The sequence below is a fragment of the Fusarium falciforme genome, chromosome 5 (assembly GCF_026873545.1).
Source record: "Fusarium falciforme chromosome 5, complete sequence".
NCBI classification, from domain to species: domain Eukaryota; kingdom Fungi; phylum Ascomycota; class Sordariomycetes; order Hypocreales; family Nectriaceae; genus Fusarium; species Fusarium falciforme.
In genome coordinates this window covers 1,389,748-1,412,666 of record NC_070548.1, presented here as the reverse complement: position 1 = coordinate 1,412,666, position 22,919 = coordinate 1,389,748, and the positions used below count along the sequence as shown (strand labels likewise).

The following is a 22,919-nucleotide window of genomic DNA, read 5'->3' as shown; positions in this document are numbered from 1 at the left end:
CAAAGTCGGGACTTGCAAGTTTTGCCCGGCTCACGGAGAACGTTAGGACCTCCGTATCTTGTTGGCTGGCATCAACGCCATTTCTTTCTATTCTGTATAGCTGGATACACAACCTTCAGAGCTCTTAACAGCGAGCAAGGAACAGCAAGGCGTTGGAAACCAAGCAAAGTCATTTTTTGGTAGAAACATTATCAATACCACAAAAAAAGTGTATACACCCAATACTGTTTCCCCCTGTCTACCGTGTTTACCATGTTGGCCAATGAATTGGCCCTTGATGGTTGATTTACGCGCGCCCTTTTTCGCGCATCAATATTCCCGCGATGGCCTCACATTGGGAGCAATATCATGACAAACCGCCGACTACGCAGCCGACAACGGATGTTGCAGGCACAGGCACAGGCCCTCCCTTGCACACGCACGCACACACACTCGGCCGGGTTTCCAAGATGCCAGGGGCTTTTGCACATTGTGTCATATTGCCAGTCGGCTTCTTGCCGGCCCCGGCTACATCAACTTTGCCACACCCATTCCGCTTCACGCCCCCCGAACACGGCGCCGGCGGGCGGTCGTTGGTGTTCGTGGGGCCGCGTCCACTTGAGGCTCTTTGCGCCTCATTCTGGGGAAGTTCAAGCCCAGTTTTCAAAGATGATGTTCTAAGTAGGTTGTCCATCCCGGTGCCGGTCCCGGTTCCGGCAAGATGGACTTGGAGGGACGGGACAGGAACAGTAGGTAGGTAGTCATAGATCCACTTGCAAGAGTTCGAGAAAGCCGCGATACCCCAAAAAGATCGGGATTGCGTCTTTGACTCTTCAAGAGATGCAATTGAATGACACAGAAAATGAGCTCCATACTCAAAGGTCCAAGCACCGATATTACCCGACGTCGAAATGGTGCCAGAATCGACAACCCCGGGAAAACCCGGGGTGCGCAATGACTCTCCCCTAAAACAACAAGGAGATTTTTCTTCGACGTTGATCAACCTCGTCTGCAGGGGAGACCATGGTTCGACGAAGCGGAAACTCCCGCCTTGCCTTGCCTCACCTTGACCGACTGTTACGCGCCAAGGTGAAGGAGAATGCTTCTCGAAGCAACAAGCAGGAAGGGTTTCACTGCCTATGCTTTTCTCGTATGATGGGATGGATGGATGCTTCGGAGCTTGGCCGCCGTGGCTTGTCCCAAGTGCCGACGTTCATGTGAATGCGCTACAACACAAAGTGTTGGTGGTGGTGGTGGTCTGGGTTGTCGGAGTAATGGAAAGGGTTGTTACACAGACAGTTTCGTTTCGTGGTTGTGCCATCATGGTACAAGATCCGGACAGAAGGGAGCATGAGGCTGAAAGTATGACGTCCCTGGCTTACACGTGGGATGATACTCAAAAAAGAGCCATCACCACACCGAGGCTTGTCCTTGTCTTTGCCATCTGCAACTTGTCGGCTCCCGTCCCCCGAGCCGCAATTATCTTTTCTTATTAAAGAGTCCAAACATGCCATCTTGAGGGCATTCAGGGATGTGCGTAGATGTGCCGATTGTTCGGAACTTCACCGACACACCTGGTTTTCGGCGTCAGCAAGGTAAAGAGGGCCGCATCTCGGTCAAGAGGAGGACCAACGCGACATTATTTGTGTTTCCGATGCTCTGTCTGGGATTGCACATGCATTTACATGGAGCATGATGAGGGTTGGGTACAATGCTGAGCCTCGGGTGGCATGGACTCTGGTGCCCAAGTGTTTGGGTGATACACAGGAGGTACTCAGTTGAGTGGACCAAGGAAACGGTAAGTTGCTTCAGTTTGTCTGATTCGTTTACAAGTTGAGTTCACGTCTTTCAGCTCGTGCCACCGCTGCGATGGTGGCAGCTTCAGGGCAGACCAGATCTTGGGCATGGCATCAAATGGAGTGCAATCATGGGCGCGTGAAATCCGACTGGGGGAAAGTCAGTGACTGTCGTCCATTGATAGAGGCCCAACGACTCAGAAATTTATTTGTGAATACAGCATAGTAACAAGAAGACTCTCGGGAGGTTAACGCTGAATCAGAGGGCTATGTTGAAGGTGGCAGGTAAACCTCTGGCTAGAAGCCCAAGTATTAGAAATATGACGATGACGGCTTTGACCCACAAGACACCTACAACTATTCTAATCACTGTGAGATAAAACAGACCACAGTGTGTATTAGGAGCTCTAAGTTGGGGGGGTATAACCTCAGTCGGCCCATGGGTACCCGTGGGCATTCGTCCACACAAGCTGACCCATACTATCACGAAGACTAACACAGGTAACCGTGGGTATATATTGTCTTATGGGTACCCATGGGGATTTGTCTACCCAAGCCATACCCATGGGTGATATCTACCCACGAAATACCCACGGGTAGTGGCGTGCCCAATCTACCAAATACAATCTCTGAAATGACCGAGCTCACCGCTGGTACCCATTGTCAAACAAACTCCAATAGCCCGTGAGTGCCCATAAACAGTTATTCAACTAGACACAACCAAGTATTTGCCCGCCCAAATCAACCTATGGGCATTGCGAAGCCTAGCCTGGGCAGTAGTCGGTGCCCATGGGCTCCCATGGGTATGTGAGGCACTCATCTGCTCAGGACAACCCATAACCACTGTGAAGCTTAGTGGGTAGTTATGGGTACCCATGGGTTGCTTATCCAAGATACCCACGGTTACCCAGCGGCGCACATATTACCCATGGGAACCCGAGGGGTATTTCGCATTGCCTGCTTGAACCATGGGTACCCATGGTTTCCCTGGGTAGAGGGGTGGCCAATAATTGACATGACATCGAGACTCAAACTGTATACATACTGAACAGAGTAGAGACCTGAAGACAGACACAGATGGAGATGAAGCCGCTGGACAGGCGCAAGACGACGTTGATAAGGCAGCTTATAGAGGACAACAAGCCTGAATTAGGCCATCCTTAACATATCTTGATTATCAAATTTTCATTTGACTCATCATAGTAATCATATATAGTTGGAGCAAGTATCCCAAGCATGGTAGGTAACTTTGGTCAGCTGTGACGCAACAGATCGGCGTCCGTTTTGTCTCTCATAAAATATATCGAGATTTGCTTCCTTTTCACAACTTACCCGCGGTCTTGAGAACTGCAGTATGAGGTTCTTGGCTCTACCAGACCCTTGTCATTGAGTCCTATGGGATCATGCCGCCAATTGCGGCGTCTCCCGCTTACTGCATTGAAACCTAGGGTTCCGCGGTGGCTATGCTATAGAAACGCCTTGTGCAGGCAGCGCTTAATGAGACGACACTTCTCTTAATTCCCTCTGTCATTGATTATTGTTTCTCATCCACTATAATTAAATTTCAACAACTGTCTATTCATGCTGCGGCCATGTTTCTGCCAAGATTGCGCGTCCTTGGACGAGTCGCACGCCAAGCCCATCGTACCATACGACAATGCGGTTCAACAGTTGCTTTGCGCTATATGTCATCGATAAGCAACTCAATCCCGTCAAATGATTCGAAACCAACTACTTTCAAGTACAAACCACTCAATCATCCACGTCAAATCCGACTGCTCTATCGTACCTCAGAAGACAGCTCAGATGCGACGGCTCAAGAGCCGGCCTATACCCTGGAGCACGTCAACCTGGACGATGACCCTCCCTTCATAGCTATATCGTACGTATGGGGTAGCGATGAGCTCACCGACAAGATCACCGTCAATGGCACCGAGGCTCGCGTCACAAACTCGCTATACCACGCAGTCAGGGGAGTGTTTTCTCACTCGCGGGACGTCTGCCCATACTTTCCAGGAAAGAGGATGGCACTATGGGTAGATGGCCTCTGCATTAACCAAAGGCATGACGAGGAGAAGAACGCACAAGTATCTCTCATGAGCGAGATTTACCGCAAGGCCACCATGGTCACGCTGTACGCAGCAAAAGAGGGCGTCGTGTCTGATGGCGCTCTTGAACTGGCGAGGAAGTGCTGCGAGTGGCTGGACTCTCACATTGACGATGATCCTGCAGAGTGGACGCCGAAATTGGCGGACCCCAAGTCTTTGGCAGAACTGGGTTTTCCACCAGAGGGTCACGAATCATATGCTGCCCTCAGACACATGTTTAATCTTCCATGGTCCAGGAGAGCTTGGATTGTCCAGGAAGTTTCCATGGCCAGTGAGGTGGTGGTAATCATTGGCAAATCCACCTTTCGCTGGGAACCTCTTGAACAACTCGTTGCCAGTGCATCAGGGGGAATGCTGCCGGCGGCTTGCTTCTACCCTCCCGAAGGCGGAGAAGACGAGCTTATCGGGGGCCGACCAGGCGTAGGATACGTACTAAACCAGGCCCTGGTGAGATACTTTTCGCATACCGACGAGGGAGAACCCGCGATGGAGCTGTACGAGCTGCTTGGGGGATGCCACTCTCTTGCCAGCAGCAACCCAAAGGATAAGGTCTATGCTTTCCTGGGCATGGCCAAAGACCGACAACAGCTTGGCATCACACCTCAGTATTCCTTCCCAGACCGCCAAGTCTACATCGACACAGCCGCTCGCATTCTAAAGAATGCGAAGAGCCTCCATCTGCTGTCCGACGTTCTCCCCGGAAAGGCTCTCGATCTACCAAGCTGGGTTCCTGACTGGTCATCTCACAACTTTGACGATGGTAGCACCGTCGATACTTCGACTACCCGCGATGAAGGACAATACCAAGCAGACGGACACCAATCCGCTCAGGTCAGTTTCAACGACGATGACACCGAGTTTACTACCCAAGGGATCATATTCGACCAATTATGTCTGATCCTTCCCGCCGACAATTACGGACAGCACAATCCAACTTATCCCGGGGTGGCAGAGTCTTCGGCCGCCGAGGAGACTTTCTACACCTTGATTGGTAATGTCCAAACCGCTCTCGAGAGTGAGTGCGAGAGAATGGGTGTGAGTGCCTACCCAGGAAAAGGCGGCATGAAGGAGGCCTTTTGGAGGACGCTGGTTCTAAACAATGGTGACGTGGGGAGCAAGGAAGCAGGGCCCGAATATGAGAGCTACTACGACGCTCAGGTCAAGTTTCAAGGGGTAAGATTCATGGAAGAATGCGGTCATAAAGTGCCTGGTGTGGATGAGGAGGTGATTGTCAGGGCTATTCGTTTCGCCAACGCCATGAGGCGCACATCACGTCTGCGTCCGGTCGGACTGACTCGGAAAGGATACATCGGCTCAGTACCAAAGAACTCTCGGGTGAACGATGAGGTTGGAATCTTACGCGGCGGACGAGTTCCTTTCATCCTTCGGCGACTAGACCAAGGCTCGAGATTCTCGTTCGTAGGGGATGCTTATGTCCATGGCATCATGAGGGGAGAAGCATGGGAAAAGGCACGGGACGAAGACAAGATCGACATAACGCTCGTATAGCAAGGCTATGCTTATCAGGCAAATTCAAGACCGAACTGATTGTCCTGTTGATTCTCTTTAACCTCTGAAATCAAAACTTTTCTTCTCGTTGCATCGTATATCCATATCAAAGCCATCATACCATCCAATGACATCTACATGAGGCATGCCACCTTGCGGCTGCTGCAAAGGTCGGACGAGGCCACCTTGATGCGCGTCGAAGGACCAACCCAGGTGAAGGCCTCAACGAGCCACTCGTACCACACCCTTGTATCGTCAGTCTGTCGCCACATACTGACCTCAAGCTCGGTATCGGCGGGGAAGTAAAGGGGGTTCTACTACACGTCAGTATCTCAACTCCATGTTTGCAAGGGGCTAGCATACCTTGAGCGGGAAAAAGATGGGGAACCATGAGATCATGTCCTTGCTCTTGCGGTCGATACGCTCAGGGTGCGTGCTGATCTCAATCTTTTCGCCCTTGTTCTCAGGGATCTGCGACTCGTACAGAGTAGACTCAAAGTAGCCGGCAAGACCATGAGTGACGCCCCGTGTGCGGCACACAAACGTGAGGTGGCAGTATCGGGAGTTGTGATCGTTGGCTCCAGCAGCACCAGCCATGCTACCGCCTCCACCTCCGACAACACCACCAGATCGCTTTGCCTCAAGAGCGGCGAGCGTAGACTCTGGAATGGGGTGCGCGAACTCCCATGCCTCCTGGAACCGAGGCTTGTTGGGCACCTTCTCAGCCACAAAGTCAAGGGCGAAGAGCCGGACAACCCAGGGGGTCTCGAAGGCGTTGGGGTCTCCAGGTGACCGCGAGAGAATATCGGCGTGGATCTTGGGGGTTGAAATGGGGCTCAAGTGTGCCGTGTAAGAGCTGGGGATGGAGATGCCATGAGGCGTAGAGATGACATGTTGAATGCCATCAAGACACTCAGGCGACAATTCATTGTCGCCAAAGGATCCAAGAAGTTCCGAGATGAGGATATCGACCTTGCCATAGACAGGTCCATCCTCAGTCTCGGACACAATAGGGCCCTTCCAGGCGCGCATGTCCGTCTTGACAACCTTGACCTCACCATTCCAAACCAGTTCGTTCTGGCGGAGCAGATAGACATATGCGTTGGGGTTCTTCTCAACAGCCCACATGTCGATGGGAACGCCAGCGTCCTTAGAGGCCTTCAGGGCGCGAGTGACGAGAGGACCACGTCCAGAGCCGGCGACCGCCACAACAACCTTGCCCTCCTTAGAAGTAGGCTTGTTGAGCTCCTTCCATTCCGTCAAGGCCTCATACACGGCAATCTCATACTGGCTGTACTTGACTGGATCTCCCTCAAAGACTTCGTATGTAGCTGATTCGAGGTTGTCGGACAGGGGCTGAAGAGGAGACTGGAGCCAGTCCTGGAAGCTTGTCAACGTAGCACCCTCAAGGTAGGTGAATTCAGGCTGCTGAGACTCGAGCCACCTCAAATAGGAGATGTAGTCGTTAGTCTTTACTTGGAAGTTTGCGGTCTTAGTAGTCTGATTCTGTGACTCTGCCTCAGCAAGAGTTGGGAAATCATCGTGAGAGGCCAACAGAGAGTGAGGTTCGCCCTTAATGTGAGACACATCAGGGCCAGCATCGCACAGAAGAATCCAGGGCGCATTCTTGAGTCGCATATACGAGAAGAACAGGTTCTGGTGGTGCTTGGAAAGCGAGGGGTAGCCGGCCTTGTTGGCCTGGAAAACTCCTGGGTTGATGGTCAAGTAGTGAAGAGGCTCGGCGAACCAGCGGTCCTGGAGGTCCTTCTCAGGCATGACACGGGGTATTTGCAGAACTGCGAAAGCCGTTAACTGATAGCCTAATCATGTCCATGACTTGACTTACCAACAAAGAGTCGCGTGTTGTAGTTGCAGACACTGCGAACATGATGCCACGAATCCCATGCCGCCAGGAGGTCAATTTCCTTTTTCTCGGTCTTGGTAGGGGTCTTGACTTCAAGAGAGGAGATGCTGACTCCCTGAGTCTCTACCTCGGGTTCCCGGTACATGGGCATGTGGATCAAAAAGGTCAATCGGTTTCCAATGGTGAGAGCCTCTTCAACAGCACGCGAATACTGCGCAAGACTCTGGTTTCCACCATCAATGGAAGCGTCCTGTCGAGGTCCAGGGATGATGATGCTGCGAACACCACAGAAGTTGGCGTAGTTAACTTCAACATTCAAAACCTGGCGGGAGATGTTCGAGATGATGGGGTTGGCCGAGCCAAGGTCAATCCAAGGGCTGATGACTGCCGTGTAAGTGTTGACAGCAGCGCAAGGAAACATGCTGGTATCCTTGGGCGTCAGAGGCGGCAGGATGGGCTCAGCCCGTGAGCCCGTCGCCGTAGTAGTCGCATTCTCACCATTGTCAGAGAGAGCGGCGAGATGCTCACTCACGAGGGCAAAGACTCGCTCGCGAAAGTGAGTGTTGGTGATGGGAGTCGTGGCAAAGGCCAGCTGTTCACAGAGTCAACCGGAGTGCCCCGACACAACGCGCACGAGGCATCATAGCCCTTCCACCGGCGACTGAGGCGTTCGTTTGACGCAGGCGACTTGCGACTTACACCATGGTTGAGCAGATGGCCGTACTGTAAGTCGGTGAGGGGCTCATCGCGGTTCGAGTCGTGATATCCGATGTTGAAGCTGGGGCGCTGAGGGCCGAAGCTGTCGGACATGTCGAAGCCAGAAGCGTCCGAGGCCATGATTGCAGATGCGAGCTTTTGCGTCTTTTGGTGGTTATGGTTGAAAAGAAAGATTCAAGCTGAGATTTCCAATGGTGGAGTAAATCACCCCGCCAAATCAATTAATCGTTGGTTGTGGGAAGTGGGATACGCCTCGTTTTTGCGCTGATGTCAAGAAAAGGACTGGGTCTTGGAAAATAGAGATGAATAGAGCCTTTATCAGGTGAATCTCTCTTGAAAGACGATATCTCTTTATCCAAGTGAAGCCCTCCACGCCGACATTCGGAGTAGCTCATAGAAGAGTTTCTTTTCGCGGTGAGAGATGGAACAAGAGAGGACCCTGAAAGTGGGCACAGTGTGCGCCAGGACTGTAGCAAGCTTAGCTCAACGCCAGAAACATAGAAGATAAAGTAATTGAAGAATTCAAATTGCTTTGAGTATCAAAGCACTACAAGATAATTTCAAGCTTGTTCAAATTAGACCCAATCCATCTATCGATAACAATACACACACAACCTGTTCAACGTTACTCTATGAGCACACCTGGGTGGGTGACTCACACTGTGCTGCAGGCATCCTTATCGATAAGGCAACCGCCTCCAAGTCCCGCCAAAATTTTCTGGCAGCTGGAGATCAACCTCCCAAACATCACCGGCCTCTCCTTCAGCCTCGCCATCTCCTTCTCTCTCTCCGTCACCACAAAGACAACAATGTCCGACGCCAAGGGAGGAAAGCGTCTCAGCGCCGACGCCGACGAGTCTACTAGGAAAAAGGCAAAGAAGGACGCCGCCGATCCCGACCGCAGCAACCCCTACCTTGCGCACATGTACGAGAACGGCGCGAGCAACGGCCACGGCGAGGAGCCTTCGCCCGACTCTCCTCTCGCCGGCATGAAGAGGCAACAGACAACGGCAAAGCAGGCTTCAAAGGCTGAGGACTCAGAGTCAAACCCTTTCACTGGCCGACCTCACTCGCAAAAGTACTTCCAGATCCTCCAGGGCCGTCGCGATCTCCCTGTACACAAGCAGCGACAGGAGTTCCTGGACAAGTACCACTCTACACAGATCCTCGTCTTTGTTGGTGAGACGGGTTCCGGAAAGACTACTCAGATCCCGCAGTATGTCGTCTATGATGAGCTCCCTCACCTCACTGGCAAGCTCATTGCCTGTACCCAGCCGCGTCGAGTCGCCGCCATGTCGGTCGCGCAGCGTGTCGCCGATGAGATGGACGTCACCCTGGGAGAAGAGGTCGGTTACAGCATTCGTTTCGAGGACATGACGGGCCCCAAGACCATGCTCAAGTACATGACCGACGGTATGCTTCTGCGCGAGGCCATGCACGACCACGAGATGTCCCGTTACAGCTGCATCATCCTCGACGAAGCCCACGAGCGTACCCTGGCCACCGATATCCTCATGGCTCTGCTCAAGCAGATTTCCATGCGCCGCCCCGATCTCAAGATCATCATCATGTCTGCTACTCTCGATGCGCAAAAGTTCCAGAAGTACTTCAACGACGCGCCCCTGCTCGCCGTCCCCGGTCGAACCCACCCCGTCGAAATCTTCTATACGCCCGAGCCCGAGCGCGACTACGTCGAGGCCGCCATCCGCACCGTTCTTCAGATCCACGCTTCCGAACCCGAGGGTGACGTCCTGCTGTTCTTGACTGGTGAAGATGAAATTGAAGACGCCTGTCGCAAGATTAGTCTCGAGGCGGACGAGCTGATGCGCGAAGTCGACGCCGGCCCGCTCGCTGTGTATCCCCTCTACGGTACGCTGCCCCCTCACCAGCAGCAGCGCATCTTCGACAAGGCGCCCGCGCCTCTGCGCAAGGGCGGTCGTCCCGGCCGCAAGGTGATCGTTTCCACCAACATCGCCGAAACCAGTTTGACCATTGACGGTATTGTATACGTCGTGGACCCTGGCTTTAGCAAGCAGAAGATCTACAACCCCCGTATCCGTGTTGAGTCCCTCCTCGTCTCACCCATCTCCAAGGCTTCCGCCCAGCAGCGAGCTGGTCGTGCTGGTCGTACCAAGCCCGGAAAGTGTTTCCGCCTGTACACGGAAAAGGCCTTCAAGAAGGAGCTCATTGAGCAGACGTACCCTGAGATTCTCCGTTCCAACCTCGCCAACACCGTCCTGGAACTCAAGAAGCTTGGTGTCGAGGATCTCGTCCACTTCGATCTCATGGACCCCCCTGCTCCCGAGACCATGATGCGTGCGCTGGAGGAGCTCAACTACCTCGCCTGTCTCGACGACGACGGTGAGCTCACAACCCTCGGTGGTCTGGCTTCCGAGTTCCCCCTGGATCCCGCCCTGGCTGTCATGCTCATCTCATCGCCCGAATTCTACTGCTCCAATGAGATCCTCTCCATCACATCTCTCCTCTCAGTCCCCCAGATCTTCATGCGACCCGCCAACAACCGAAAGCGCGCCGATGAGATGAAGGCGCACTTTGCGCACCCCGACGGTGACCACCTCACTCTCCTTAACGCTTACCACGCCTTCAAGGGCCAGGCGACATCGGACCCCAGCAGCGTCAAGGCCTGGTGCCACGAGCACTTCCTCTCGTTCCGTCACCTCTCGAGCGCCGACAATGTGCGGACGCAGCTCAAGCGCATCATGGAGAAGAACGAGCTGGAGCTCGTGTCGACGCCATTCGAGGACAAGAATTACTATACCAACATCCGACGCGCGTTGCTGGCTGGTTTCTTCATGCAGGTGGCCATGAAGGAGAGCTCGGGCAAGCTGTACCGCACCGTCAAGGACGACCAGGCCGTCCTGATTCATCCATCCACGGTCCTCCGCACCGAGTTTGACTGGGTCCTGTACAACGAATTCGTGCTCACGTCGAAGCAATACATCCGAACATGCGTGGGGATCCGACCCGAGTGGCTATTGGTAAGTCGTCTTCTCATTGCTCGTCTTCAATTGGGAGGGAGCGTCTCTTGAATGCCCACCGCACAGCTTTGCTAACATACTTGATAGGAAATCGCCCCCACTTACTACGACCTGGACACGTTTGAGCAGGGCGACGTCAAGCGGTCTCTGGCTCGTGCTGCGGAGAAGAAGCGGCGCAAGGAGGCCATGAAGGCTGGCAGATGAGGCCCTCCAGCTCATATGCCACCCTGCGAAAGGGGGAAGGGGAGGAGGGCAAGCAGCAATCGAACGGGGCTGAAAGGAAAGGGCAAACAAGGATCAAGGAGCCGCGATCGATCGCGCGCACTCTGTGTGTCGGGTGTCCCGTTGCTGCAAGACCACACACACTGCACCTCAACTGCACTCCAACCCTGCCTGCGGCCCTCTCCCATCGCAACGGCCGCCGTCTAGTCTATGCCCAGCGCATGGACCAACCGGGGGAGGGAAGGGATCTCTCTTGGAAAATGCGGAGGGGGGAAGAGAGGGCTGGACTGGACTGGACTGGGTTGTATGCGGGTGGGAATGCAATGTCCCATCTCAAACAAGCAAAACCCATTCATTCCCCTTGCCCACCCTCCTTCAGACCCCGACCGTTGGTGGAAATTCCTTGTTGGTGGCTGGTTGAGCTACGGCGTTTTATGTGCAGCAGCCACTTGTTCTGGTTGGTTTATTGTTTGTGTTTTGAATCTTTCGCTCTCTCTCTCTTTCCCCTCCTCTTTTACACCCCCTCTCTCTTGAGAAGAATCAGTTTCGTTTATCTAGTCATCTATTTGCGGATGCCAAGAGAGCGGGGGTCGAATAGGGTGTGATGGGAAGTGGGCGTTTATTTGGCTGTTTTTCACTCGCGCGCATGTTTGTAAGAGGCAAAGGAGAGAAGAGAAGACAAGAAAGCGTTAAGGGAATATGCGCGTCTGTGTATGGATGGATGGATGGATACGGACGAAAAAAAGAGGTGGCGGATAGAAAGGCCCATATCATATCTGGACTGGACGAGTAAAGCTGTTAGAAGAAACCTTGACTACAGATTCCAAAACATGCAATCTCATTGATTGCTGCACGACGCCTGTTTCGGATCTTGATGCTTTTGTCTCCGCAGTAGATACCTGCCGTATCTGGCTGTGCAATCTTTCTTGTGCGTCTCTCTTTTTCTCTGTTTCCTCTCATCTCATCGCTGAGATGCGATAAGTCGTTTCTTGATTTCCCCAACGGCTACACGTCAAGATGAAGTCGATGATGCAAATACGGACAAGGTTATCCTTGTCATGGGCGGCTGCAAGTCAGGGGGGTGGTGGCAATCACACCGGCTCGCCGCGGAACAAACGATGGATGCAACTTTACCTTTTAGTCTCAACGGCTTTTAGACACCTCAAGAGAGAGAGAGTGTGTGTGTGTGTGTGTGTGTGTGTCTTTGTCTGTGGCGATGCTTATCTCACGGAGGGGTTGAATGGATGGCCCATCGTCCGGGGTTCCGTTCGAGCAAGGGTGGTGTTTTTGACAAGGGTGGGTTGCCCCCCCTCCCCGTCACATCGCATCGTGATGCTGTGGAGGCGGGAGATCGAAGCGAAAAGCAAAAGAGGAAGGAAAAAGCAATTATTACTGCGTGGGATAAAAAGATGTTAACCCGATTCCCGGGCACCTGGGAACAGGTGTTTAAACAAAAGCAACAATAATGAAAGGATTCAGGGCAAGGGGTGTGAGTTCCGTGTTAAGGGGGAGGGAACTGACAAGACGCGGCGATCGGGTTGAATGAATTGGTCTGATATGATATCTGGAGAGAGAGGTAAACAGAAGCGAAGGGAGCGTGATGGCGCGTTTCGATCCTCTTGAGCAAGCAAACCACCGCTGGGACAGGCACCGGCCATGCGGATCCCTTCCCAACGAGGACATGGCATGTGCAGCCATCATGGGCAGGGTACTGGGCAAGAACCATGGGGTAACTTAGTTACTGTATGTACCAGGGGGAACAAGAGCAAGTGAGCACTTGGGCGAGGCGAGGTGAGGCGAGGCCAGCTAGTTTACTTGCAGTTCAAGATAGCTTGCGTTTGCCGTCTTGTCCTGAGGTCCAGCTCAGCTCAGCTCAGCTTATTGACGACGGCGTGTGGCTTGGGTAAAGCCTCTTCTCATTCATCATCATGAACATGATTGAGACCCCACGCGACATAGACATAATACGCAGGTAGTATCTAAGCCCGGCGCCGGGACAACGGGGACAGACAGCCGTAGAGGGAGTATCGTGATCCGATCCCTCACCGTACAAACGAGTTGGCAAACAAGTCAAGTCCACCGACACCCCCCGTCCAGGCTCACCGGCGGAAGGGTCAACCGGAGATATCATGATTGGTCGAGTCGGGGGGAGAATTCGATAGGCTTGAGGTCTACAACTGCAGACCCAGAGCCAGGTTTGTTCCCGGGGGATGCTGCAGCCTTGTCTGTTGTCGGATCAGGAGAAACCTTCATATCCAAGGCACATGGCCCTTAGAAGCAACAACATCCAGGTAAGGGCGTCATCAGGGTTGTTTCTGCTGGTCTACCGCATTTCTTGCAAGGTGTACCCGAGCGAGCGAATTGCCCACCTCGGAAACCCGGGTCAAGGTCGACAGAAACACGACATGTCCGATGAGCCCGTTCCATTCCCTTGATGAGCCAGCCAGCGCTTCCACATTCGATTGCCAGAGAGGCTCGAGCTTTTGGGCAGATGACATTCCCTGCCCTGCCCTGGGGAATATTGTCCGGTTGCTGCAGGGCCCTTCCCGGAAACCGCTGAGCCATCATGCATTGGATCCCATCTGGGCGGGCCATAGCTCCTTGCCGTTTCCCCCTTGCCCCGGAATCTATTTGGGGGAACCAAGGTGAATCAACTTGGACGAGTGCTACCGTATGCAATGCGCCTGACCGAGGGGTAGCGGGTAGCGTAGTGTAGCGTAGCAGTGTAGCCGATGCGTCAAACGTTGCGTGTCGTTTGAGCTCGGCAGAATCAATGCAATCTCGCGTCAGCTCTTGTAGTTACGCAAAACTGTACGCCAACTTCTGCTCAGCCTCTGCGTGGTTTTTTTTGTGGTAAACTTTGGACCCGTCGTCTCAGCGCCTTGCGCAGCAATAGTTAGTGCTTCCGATGAAGCCGAGGTCCAGGTTCCCCTCAAAGCAAACGAAAGAAGCCGCGCCAAGGTGAGACACCCAAGTTTGCGAATGGAGGCGTACCGGAGGTCTCGGTGAAGCGGCTAGAATGAAACAGCCGATGTGAGATGGAGGGGACCCTGAGAGGATGGCTCTCTCTGCCACATGTCATATGTCTCATGACACTGACTGAACAATTGACCAACCATGATGAAGTCCTTGTTGATGATGGTGGTCAGTCATCGTCAAGACTCCAATCTCGCTCACAAAAGCACGCATCCCCAGATGATCTTCATCATGCCAGGCCAGGCAAAAGCAAGTGCCATCGCATCGCATCGTCAAGACGTGTGTGTTTGAACCATATCCGGCAATTACACGTCGGGATATACTTTTCGTATACCCACACCAAGAAAAAAAAAGTGCGGCGCCACGCGCTTGTGGATCCCGCATCTCCCGTCCCTTCAACTCTGGCGAGGTCCGTTTCTGCCCTTTTTTTTTGCTTTTTCCCTCGCCTTCTAGATGCATTGGCATCCAACATGTCAAACAGAGACAACCCTTTTTCAGCCTCAAAAAAAAAAAAAAAAAAAAAGAGACAGGTCCCCCTTCTCCACATCAAAAGAGACAGACGGGAAATCCCAAGGACCAAGAACCCAGAGATGAGGTCCCGAGGTTGCCTTTGCCCATGCTCGCCATGCCATGCCAATGCCAATGCCATGCCATACATCCATGATGGATACCTGTGCGTCCGTTGTGTGCTCGGGTCGTGCCCGTGCTTGTCGCTCGTGGCACGACACATGGTGACATGGGACGACCACAGCATGCCGACCGTTGACCATGGGCCTCGCAGATAAGTGGCTTCAGGCCCTGACGCCGACTGGCCCGAGAACACCACAGATATGCAGACAGCTCAACCGGCTCTCGCCAACGCCTACCCCCCTCCCCTTTCCTCTTCCCCTTCCCCTTGACTTTGCCCTGACGATGTCATGTTTGTGATTGCTGGTGAGCGCCCTCAGCAGAGCGGCCCGTGGTGGTCCTTGAACGTGGTCCGCGTCGACGGGGGAATCATGGCGACGGCGCTTCGTCTCAGGCACGTCCGAGAGGGATGGACGAATGGCCTGTCTGCATCCATCATTGGATGTCGTGTCGTGTCTGTCGTAGGTAGGCATCGTCCCTTCCCCAGAGACCACACAAGCGACACGCCCTCCACTGTCATCCATGATCCATTCCACTCCATTCATCGAGGTGCCCCCCCCCCTGACCGACCCCTCTACCTCACGCCATTTCCGCCGGCCGCTACGCCCGTTGGAGCTCTCGTCCCATGGCCCCACGTCTCGACGAACCACACGCCGTCCAGGCTGTCGACTTGGCTTTTGCGGCAGCCCATCCGATCGCCTCAAAGGCCGAGCTCAGCAAGCCCAGCAGCAGATTGAGGCGGGAACCGCAGCGTCTGGATGCCACTAATGCTGAATAACATTTCTCTAGCGAGCCTCTGGAAGCGCTTGGCCGTCCTCCCCGGCCCTGTCGGCACCACCGTTTCCTGTGCCCACATTGTCAGTAGTCTGTCAATACAGTACTGTACTAGTCAACAGAGGGTCCAACCGCAAGAACCTCCTCGTCAACAGAAGATGCATGTCTTGTCTGCCCGTGTCCGTTCTCTGCAACTCGCTCTCCTGCTGCTGTGGATAGAGAGAAAAGCCCACCGGCCCTCTTCCGGAAGTCTCGCAGGGGCTCCCTGTCTGTCATCACTGGGTGTGGCCCCCCCCACTGCATCGTTATGCCCAGCGGGGGCCCCTTCGACCAAGGGGGGCATCAGTCAATCCCATGAAAAATGGCATTGCGACGCCAACGGCCATTCGCCATCGAGTTTAGCTGTCCCCAGGACGTCAGCAGTGCTGTGCTCCCAGTCCAGTCCAGTCCAGTCCACGATGTAGGTAGTATGTAGCAGGTACTGAGTATACGACGGCACGCACCTTTCACATCATGCCAGCCCGTTCCCGCTTGGAGCCCTTAAGCTCCGCCCAGCCCTGGGGATCCTTGACATGTTGGCCATCGCCCTTCTCATCAGCGGTAGTACAAGAACATCGTTCGACCCTTTCCCCCAGCCTAGCCCGCTCTCCGTGCTAGCTTCGCATTCACGTCACTTCTTCCCATCATCGCCTGGCCTGGTAACTTACCTCATATAAGACCTGGTGTCTCGCATCTCCGTTCCTCTCGGCCCATTGACTCTCACCAACCATACCTCAATCTTGTCCAATTCCTCTCCTCCCACGCCGTATAATCCTCCTCCATATCCATACATCAACACACAATGAGCGGCGCTGGTGGTTTTTATAAGTACCGATGCAAGTACTTTTACACACACAACTGCCCCAACTGGGTTTGGGTGAACAATGCGCCTTGCGCATCATGTCTTGTAAGCATAGCTTCCCTCTCATGCCATGCTTCCTTTTTTTCGCATCGCAATGCGGATCCGCTTGCTGACCAGTGGTTGACAAAATAATCAGGCCGATGGTCGCGATAACGAAGAACCCCATCTACCATCATGGGGCCTTCCCCGGGACATCGTCGTGCCCCAAGTCCTCGACGGCATCCTTCAGTACACCCTCATGGAGCTTGTAGCTCCCTCAGAACCTGGCGACGACTGGACGCTCAGGGACAAGGCCAACCGACCACCGCCATCGATCCCCGTGACCAGCGCTATGCCAGGCATACCGGGAATCATGTCACATCATCATCGCTTCTGAGAGGGGCAGGGGGGCGCCTTGAGGGACCCTCCAAGGGCTCCCCAAACCAAATTTGACGACAACTGAACTGAGCTTGGGAAATAATTATCGACGACAAGGGATTATCGAATCAACGACGGAAACGCACGAGGACAGGATCTAATCGCATCTCATCTGGGATAAACACCAGCAAGACTGCAATCCTCTCGACCGCTGACCGGATTGTAACGCGCCATCGGGCGTAGTGCAGTGTACGACTTCTGAAAGATCTGACGGGATTCATTCGCAGGCAGACATTGCGACTGCGACGCTGAATATTGGATGCAACGGGAGATTGGTGGCTGGAGAAAGATCGCAAGCAAACAAAACCCCCCGGAGATACCCATGCGCTGTGTTGGACGTTTCTGGAGACGGGGGACTCCATTCTGGAATTGTTCTTTTTTTGTTTTTTACTGGGCATCTTTTTTTGGGGAATCATCTAACGGGCGCGTATGTGTTTTTCACTGGGCATGGGAACATCTATTGTCTTTTTTTGGCGGTTCTGGAGCCGGGAAATTGATTTCTTGACCCTCCTCCCCATTGGGGATTGACGAGGCAGCATCTCATTTCATTTCGTGTTGATCACCCGCTCGAAAAACGTCCGCGCGCGGCGCGCGACATGTGATGTGAGGCTCGGGGAGCGGAGGTTGTGGTTGTGGCGGGCTGGGCGAGTCAGTGATGGGATCCAGGCGCACGAGATCATGTCGAGGGCATCAGATCAAGGCGCGAAGGCCAGGGCTGGGTCGCGAGATGTGGCGTGCCACAGAATGAGAGCTCGCCTGATGATCCTTGTTCGTCTACCTATCAGTCAGTCGTCGTGTGTCTCGGTACCTGGGCCCTGGACCCACCGAGATGGGTTTCCCAAAGAGCGCGATTCTGAGTCTGGGCTGGAACAGGACAGGAAACTTGGCTGATGAATTGGATGGAGCAGGTTTACGCACGGGAGCCGAACGCAGGCGCGGACCAAGAGGGTCTCTTGATGCAGGGCGACGACAGAAGGACCCCGAGAGCCGAAGCCGGACGAGCCGTTTCCCTCAACCCAACTAGCTCGGCGATACTGTCTTGTCAGTCATGGTGTTTGTCGTTGGAGATTGGCTCGTACCTGTCGCAGCGGGCTCGCTCGTCAAACGGCTGGCTTTCCTCAATGCGGATCAAGCGCAACGGTTTCCACCCAGCTCCACGTGTCTGAGTCCTTAGAGGGTGGTGCCAATGGTACGCTGGACCCCGTCAAGGCTGAGCTAGGTGCCGAGCAGAGCATGAGGATTGGACGGCTTGTTGGTGATGAATTGCCGCCCGCCCAGTCACGGACGGGCTCTGGAACCTCTTCTTTTTCTTTGTCTCTCTCGCTTACTCCCGCGGGCTGAGCGGACCGTTAGCCAGGTCAAGGTGACGGCCGAAAGAGGGTAAGACGCGCGGTCGCAGAGACGCGGCCAGGGCTGAATCAATTGCTCAAGACGCTGTGCTACCATACGGCTTGTTTCGAATTGGCCAAGGGTGTATCTGTACGTAACCGCAGAGCTGCTGTAGGTATGAGGTCAAAAAAGTGTGGAGCGAGCCCGCGTGAGGTAAGATGGACGAGATTGAGATGGAGATTGAGGATGGGCATATCCGTAGTTCGATGGAGATTCAGATGATTCCACTTCTTGACCCAAGATGCGCACAATGGCAGGTGAGCAGTCACCCGGCGCCTTCCTTTTTGCATCTTAACTTGTCATTGGTCATTGTGACGTCTTGTCCGTCCGTCGCTGCCGAGAGGGATTTGGTCCAGGAACAACAGCAGGAACAATGGCAGGCAGGTCAACGCTAGCAAGGCTTCAATGGCTTCACAGCGTTAGCACCATCGTCAAAAATGGGGAACGGGAGGATTGAATGAGAGCATGCCACTACGTGTAAGCACACTCTGCCGCCGTCAACTGGCTGAGAGGGCTATTAGGGGAACCACCGGAGGCCGATAGTCCCCACTAGCGCCCGCTCCGTCGCACCTTACCTTACATCTTGCCATCCATTGCCAGTTTTACCCAGGGGATCGCGCAGTGGCAGGACCATCCCGCATCGGCCTCCGCCGGCCTGTGCCTCGAGAGCACACCCGACCTCACTGAAACCTCACACACCTCACACCTCGCTAAGAAGCCACAGCTAGCTAAGCAGCCTCATTGTCTTGCCCAGCTGAGGTGAACCCCAATCCCAATCCCTATCCCAATTGGGGCTGACCTCAGCTCCAGCTGGAACCCCCTCGACTGAAAAATCACCCAATGGCTCATCTACTCTACGGAGCCGTCAAGGATTACCCAATTGGGCACATCTCGGGATGCAAGACGAAAAAGAAGCTATGCCATCATGATGCTTGAATAAATCCCGAGCATGCAAAAAAAGCAAAGCACGACACGTACCGTACACGCACCCTTGACAACGCAAAGACCATGCCGTCCTCCTCCTACAATGCTACGGTATGTTAGTTAATTCCCCATGATCTCATGTATGTATCGCCTGTACCCCAATCCCCTCCCCAAGGATCCCAGTCGGCCAGCTCCCTGCATCAGCCCATTCCCCATGGCTTGGCCCGAGTGCTAAAAGGCGCCATGGCACGGTTGATGGATCCCCCCCTCCCCTCGCTCCCGTTCGACAATTTTCCAGAAGCGGTATGGAACGATTTGAGAGAATAAAAAAAGCAAAAAAAAAAAAAAAAAAAAAAAAAAAAAAAAAAGCGAGCGACGACGCGACGCGGCGGGCCAGCCCAGCCACTTACTTAGTCTGTTTAATTGGGGATTCTAGTGGCTGATGATGGGATTGATCAATCAGTTTTCGGTGCCGATGGTCTCGGAGGAATTGTGCCATGCATCTGGCCATGTCGGCTTTTCAAGGACGGGAGTCGCCGTATATTGGAACCAAGAAGTCCCATCTCGACAAACCGCAAATTCCGCTTTCCGTGAAACAAGCCTGCCGCTGCCGCTACCGCTGCCGCTGCCGGTGAGCGGGCGGTGAGGACGGACGGACAGGACAGTCGATCAGGTTGTTCGTTGATCACGTAGTCCTCCTCTATCTCTGCAACCCCGGTGGTTTTATATATCCCGGACAGAAGTAGTGGAGTAGGGTTGGTTGCGATAGGATAGGATGCATGGAGTATCACGCTACATACCCTAGACAAGGAGCGACAATGTCGATGGCATCATGCTATAATCTAAGAGTGCAGTTACTCATACGAGGCCTCATATCAAGGCCCTGAATTGGCGAATATTTTGTTTTCGGCTCGGAATCCTTTAACGAGAGCCTGTACCGAGCGAAATTCGGTGAGCGGGATTGAAGCCGGTTCATGGATAAAAAAGCCTGTCACATTTATCACTTGCTAGTGGAACAATTCAACGTAATCATTGTCGTCATAATTATGCTCATTCACAAGGCCATGATTTCCTCTACCGGGATACACCTCCGTTCAACTCCCCAACTACACCATCACCGCCAGAACAGCAGCAGCCAATCCCGCAAGAACCATGCCGATCCTCGGACTGGCACCCATCGCAGCCGCGTTGTCGTCGTCGCTCAGTCCAAACGGTAGGCCCTGGTAACTAAATGTCACGTTCTGCTTTATGGAGCTGTTGTAGCATTGTCCATTGGCAATGTCCAGATGCGAAAGGTCATCCGGTACGCGGAAGAACATGTAGCGCTCCTGAGGAATATCCTTGAAGCCCTCCGTGTTATACGGAAATTTGTTCCCATCGTCGGTCGCGCTGGTGTTGCGCAGAAAGATGCACTGCACCTGTCCCGGATAGTCCTTGTACAACGCTGGATACGCCTTCATGACGTCCGAGTTTGTCGTGTCGGCGACGAGGATAAACTTGCGGTCGGGGAACGTCTGAAAGACCTTATCGAGGAGAAAACGCCGGATCGAGAGTGTCGCCGACAGGTCGGAAAAGTTGAGGGGGCGAGTGTCGAACGAACCGAGCGGGTAAGTGTTGTAGATGAAGCTCATGTAGTTGCGCGTCGCCTGCTCAGGAGTTGTCGTGAGGTAGTGGAAGTGAAGGTCGTTGATCGATGAGGACCAGTTGGCATATATATTTGGCATGTTCATCCACGAGACGAATGGTCGAGCAAAGGTGTTGAGGAGACCCTCCTTGGGCTCGTAGATCTTGGTGACGCGGAGGATATCATCGATATCCGACACGATGGTCATGCCCTTGGGCGGAACCAGATATGCTGTGGCATTGCCGCTGTTGTTTTTGCCCTCCGCGTACAGATTCAAGGTCTGGATTCGCGATGTCTGGTTGCCTGGGATCAAGTATCCGTTGTTTGGACCCGTGGTGTTTCGTAGCTTGACAAAGACATCAAAGTCGCCCTCACGCGTGGTGTTATATGGCAACTTGATCTTTTGAGCACCGCCTTTCTAGAATCTCATTAGCAACCGCATGCACCATATCTCTCATCCAACACCTACCGCGTTGATAGCACCACCACTCTCATCCGGATCAACACCGACGTTATTCACAAAGTCCATCGTGACGCTCACATCGCCCTGCTGCACCACAAAGATGGACTTGGTCACGTTTCGGGCCTGCGCTTGCTGCGGCGGTGAGAGCTCATCGACATCCGTGTCAATAAGAAAGACATTGGCGAGATTGTCAATCTTATCCTGATCGATGTCGGGAATCTTGTAGACGTTGCCGTGAACTCGCACGTTCCACCCATCGTTCGTCCAATTGGCATAGGGGCTATCTCATGGTCAATTTGTGCGCTTGAGGTGCAATTGAGGCCAAACTTGCGGGAGGTTCAGGACCTGGGTTGGCTGCGCAGCCAGTTCATCGTCATCGTCCGAGATACCCAGCGACTCCTTCACCGCATCACCAGTAGGGAAGCCATTCGGATAGTCCAGGATTCCAGAGTTGACCCATTTTGAGACCTTACTCTCAACACGGGTCACAAGGCCGTCGACGTAGCTCTCAACAGAGTCGATGATATCGCGTTGTTCAAGAGCCACCAGTTCGGTAGGCTCGGGCGCCTTGACAGCTACAGCTCGGTAGACGGTGGGTTCTGCGACGGGCGCGGCGGCCGGAAGGGCAATGACGGCGGGCACGAGGCCCAGGAATGCTGCTTTGAGCATGGCGATGGACTTCAGGACGCTTCTTTCACATCCCACGATGGCTGGCAGCAAGGGAGACGCGAGTGTCCAAACTAGAAGCACGACACGAAATAATCTAAAGGGAGAACCGTTTGTTTATGACTAAAGCCGGCTGACCGGCTCCTGTGCCAACAAGTTCCTGCATTGGGTGACATCACTGTCATTTGGTCTCAAGTCATTGGCTTCATCCTATTGGCCCATCTCTTACAGCCGGGATGGAATCAAGCTTTGGCGGACACTACCTAGGCACATGCTAAGACGTGAAACAGCTCCCAGACTATCAATTTCCTGCATCAGCTCGATCTTAGCCCCTAATTAACCTGAAAGTTCCGTCGCACAGCCTTACCAACAGCAATGGCACAAATGATTGTGGGAGGCCTGTGTTGAAGGGTTGCGCAATGACATCATCACATATATCCTCCGCGCCGTCGGCTCCGAGAAATGGTCTGGAATATCGCGCAAGCCGGCTCCACTATCGACTGATTAGCTCTATCTCCCACGTGTAGGCACGTCTTTCGTGCTCAGGTCGTAATGAGCGCTGAAGCTCTCATATCGACCTGCTTCAGTGTTAGCACCTATATCAACAACAGAAGAAGCGGGTAGACTTATCCCCTCTGCGGGGGGTTGCCCTCCGCACCATTTCTGGCGAGAGGACAACCAGGACTACCTATCCAACTAGGCCTGTCCAAGATCCAACGGTACAACTCAGTCCAGCTGTGCGACCCGGCAACCTCGAACTCAACCCACGGCTAGGCCCGCCACAACACCAGACAAGTACGAAACTTTGACTCCAACTCGAGATGGGTCCCGGTGCTGCTTTGAACCTTAGCTGCGGATCTTGTCGGTGGGAACAAGGCGAATGCAAAGCTGAACTGTCCCGAGTAGCTGTAAATCCCAGCATAGTTAGATGCCTTCACCAACAGGATACCACCGAAAGCCGTCA

General features: G+C 53.7%; 5 protein-coding genes across 5 annotated transcripts; 3 read left to right on the top strand and 2 right to left on the bottom strand.

The window, feature by feature from the left end:
• Positions 1-3,460: 3,460 nt before the first annotated feature.
• NCS54_00667700 (HET domain-containing protein) lies at positions 3,461-5,392 on the top strand (the record flags this gene model as incomplete). The annotated part of the gene is made up of 1 exon (XM_053152126.1): positions 3,461-5,392. The coding sequence occupies one exon, from the start codon at positions 3,461-3,463 to the stop codon at positions 5,390-5,392; it is 1,932 nt and encodes a 643-aa protein (XP_053008101.1).
• Positions 5,393-5,526: 134 nt separating this feature from the next.
• NCS54_00667600 (Protein arginine N-methyltransferase) lies at positions 5,527-8,093 on the bottom strand (the record flags this gene model as incomplete). The annotated part of the gene is made up of 4 exons (XM_053152125.1): positions 5,527-5,706; positions 5,756-7,188; positions 7,239-7,848; positions 7,956-8,093. 4 exons carry the CDS (start codon positions 8,091-8,093, stop codon positions 5,527-5,529), a joined length of 2,361 nt encoding a protein of 786 aa, XP_053008100.1.
• Positions 8,094-8,782: 689 nt separating this feature from the next.
• NCS54_00667500 (RNA helicase) lies at positions 8,783-11,176 on the top strand (the record flags this gene model as incomplete). Its single annotated transcript, XM_053152124.1, has 2 exons — positions 8,783-10,972; positions 11,060-11,176. 2 exons carry the CDS (start codon positions 8,783-8,785, stop codon positions 11,174-11,176), a joined length of 2,307 nt encoding a protein of 768 aa, XP_053008099.1.
• A 5,236-nt stretch (positions 11,177-16,412) lies between these two features.
• On the top strand, positions 16,413-16,848 carry NCS54_00667400 (Hypothetical protein; the record flags this gene model as incomplete). The annotated part of the gene is made up of 2 exons (XM_053152123.1): positions 16,413-16,517; positions 16,609-16,848. The coding sequence occupies 2 exons, from the start codon at positions 16,413-16,415 to the stop codon at positions 16,846-16,848; spliced, it is 345 nt and encodes a 114-aa protein (XP_053008098.1).
• Positions 16,849-20,308: 3,460 nt separating this feature from the next.
• Positions 20,309-21,958, bottom strand: NCS54_00667300 (DUF2183 domain-containing protein; the record flags this gene model as incomplete). Its single annotated transcript, XM_053152122.1, has 3 exons — positions 20,309-21,244; positions 21,296-21,569; positions 21,621-21,958. The coding sequence occupies 3 exons, from the start codon at positions 21,956-21,958 to the stop codon at positions 20,309-20,311; spliced, it is 1,548 nt and encodes a 515-aa protein (XP_053008097.1).
• Positions 21,959-22,919: the final 961 nt, after the last annotated feature.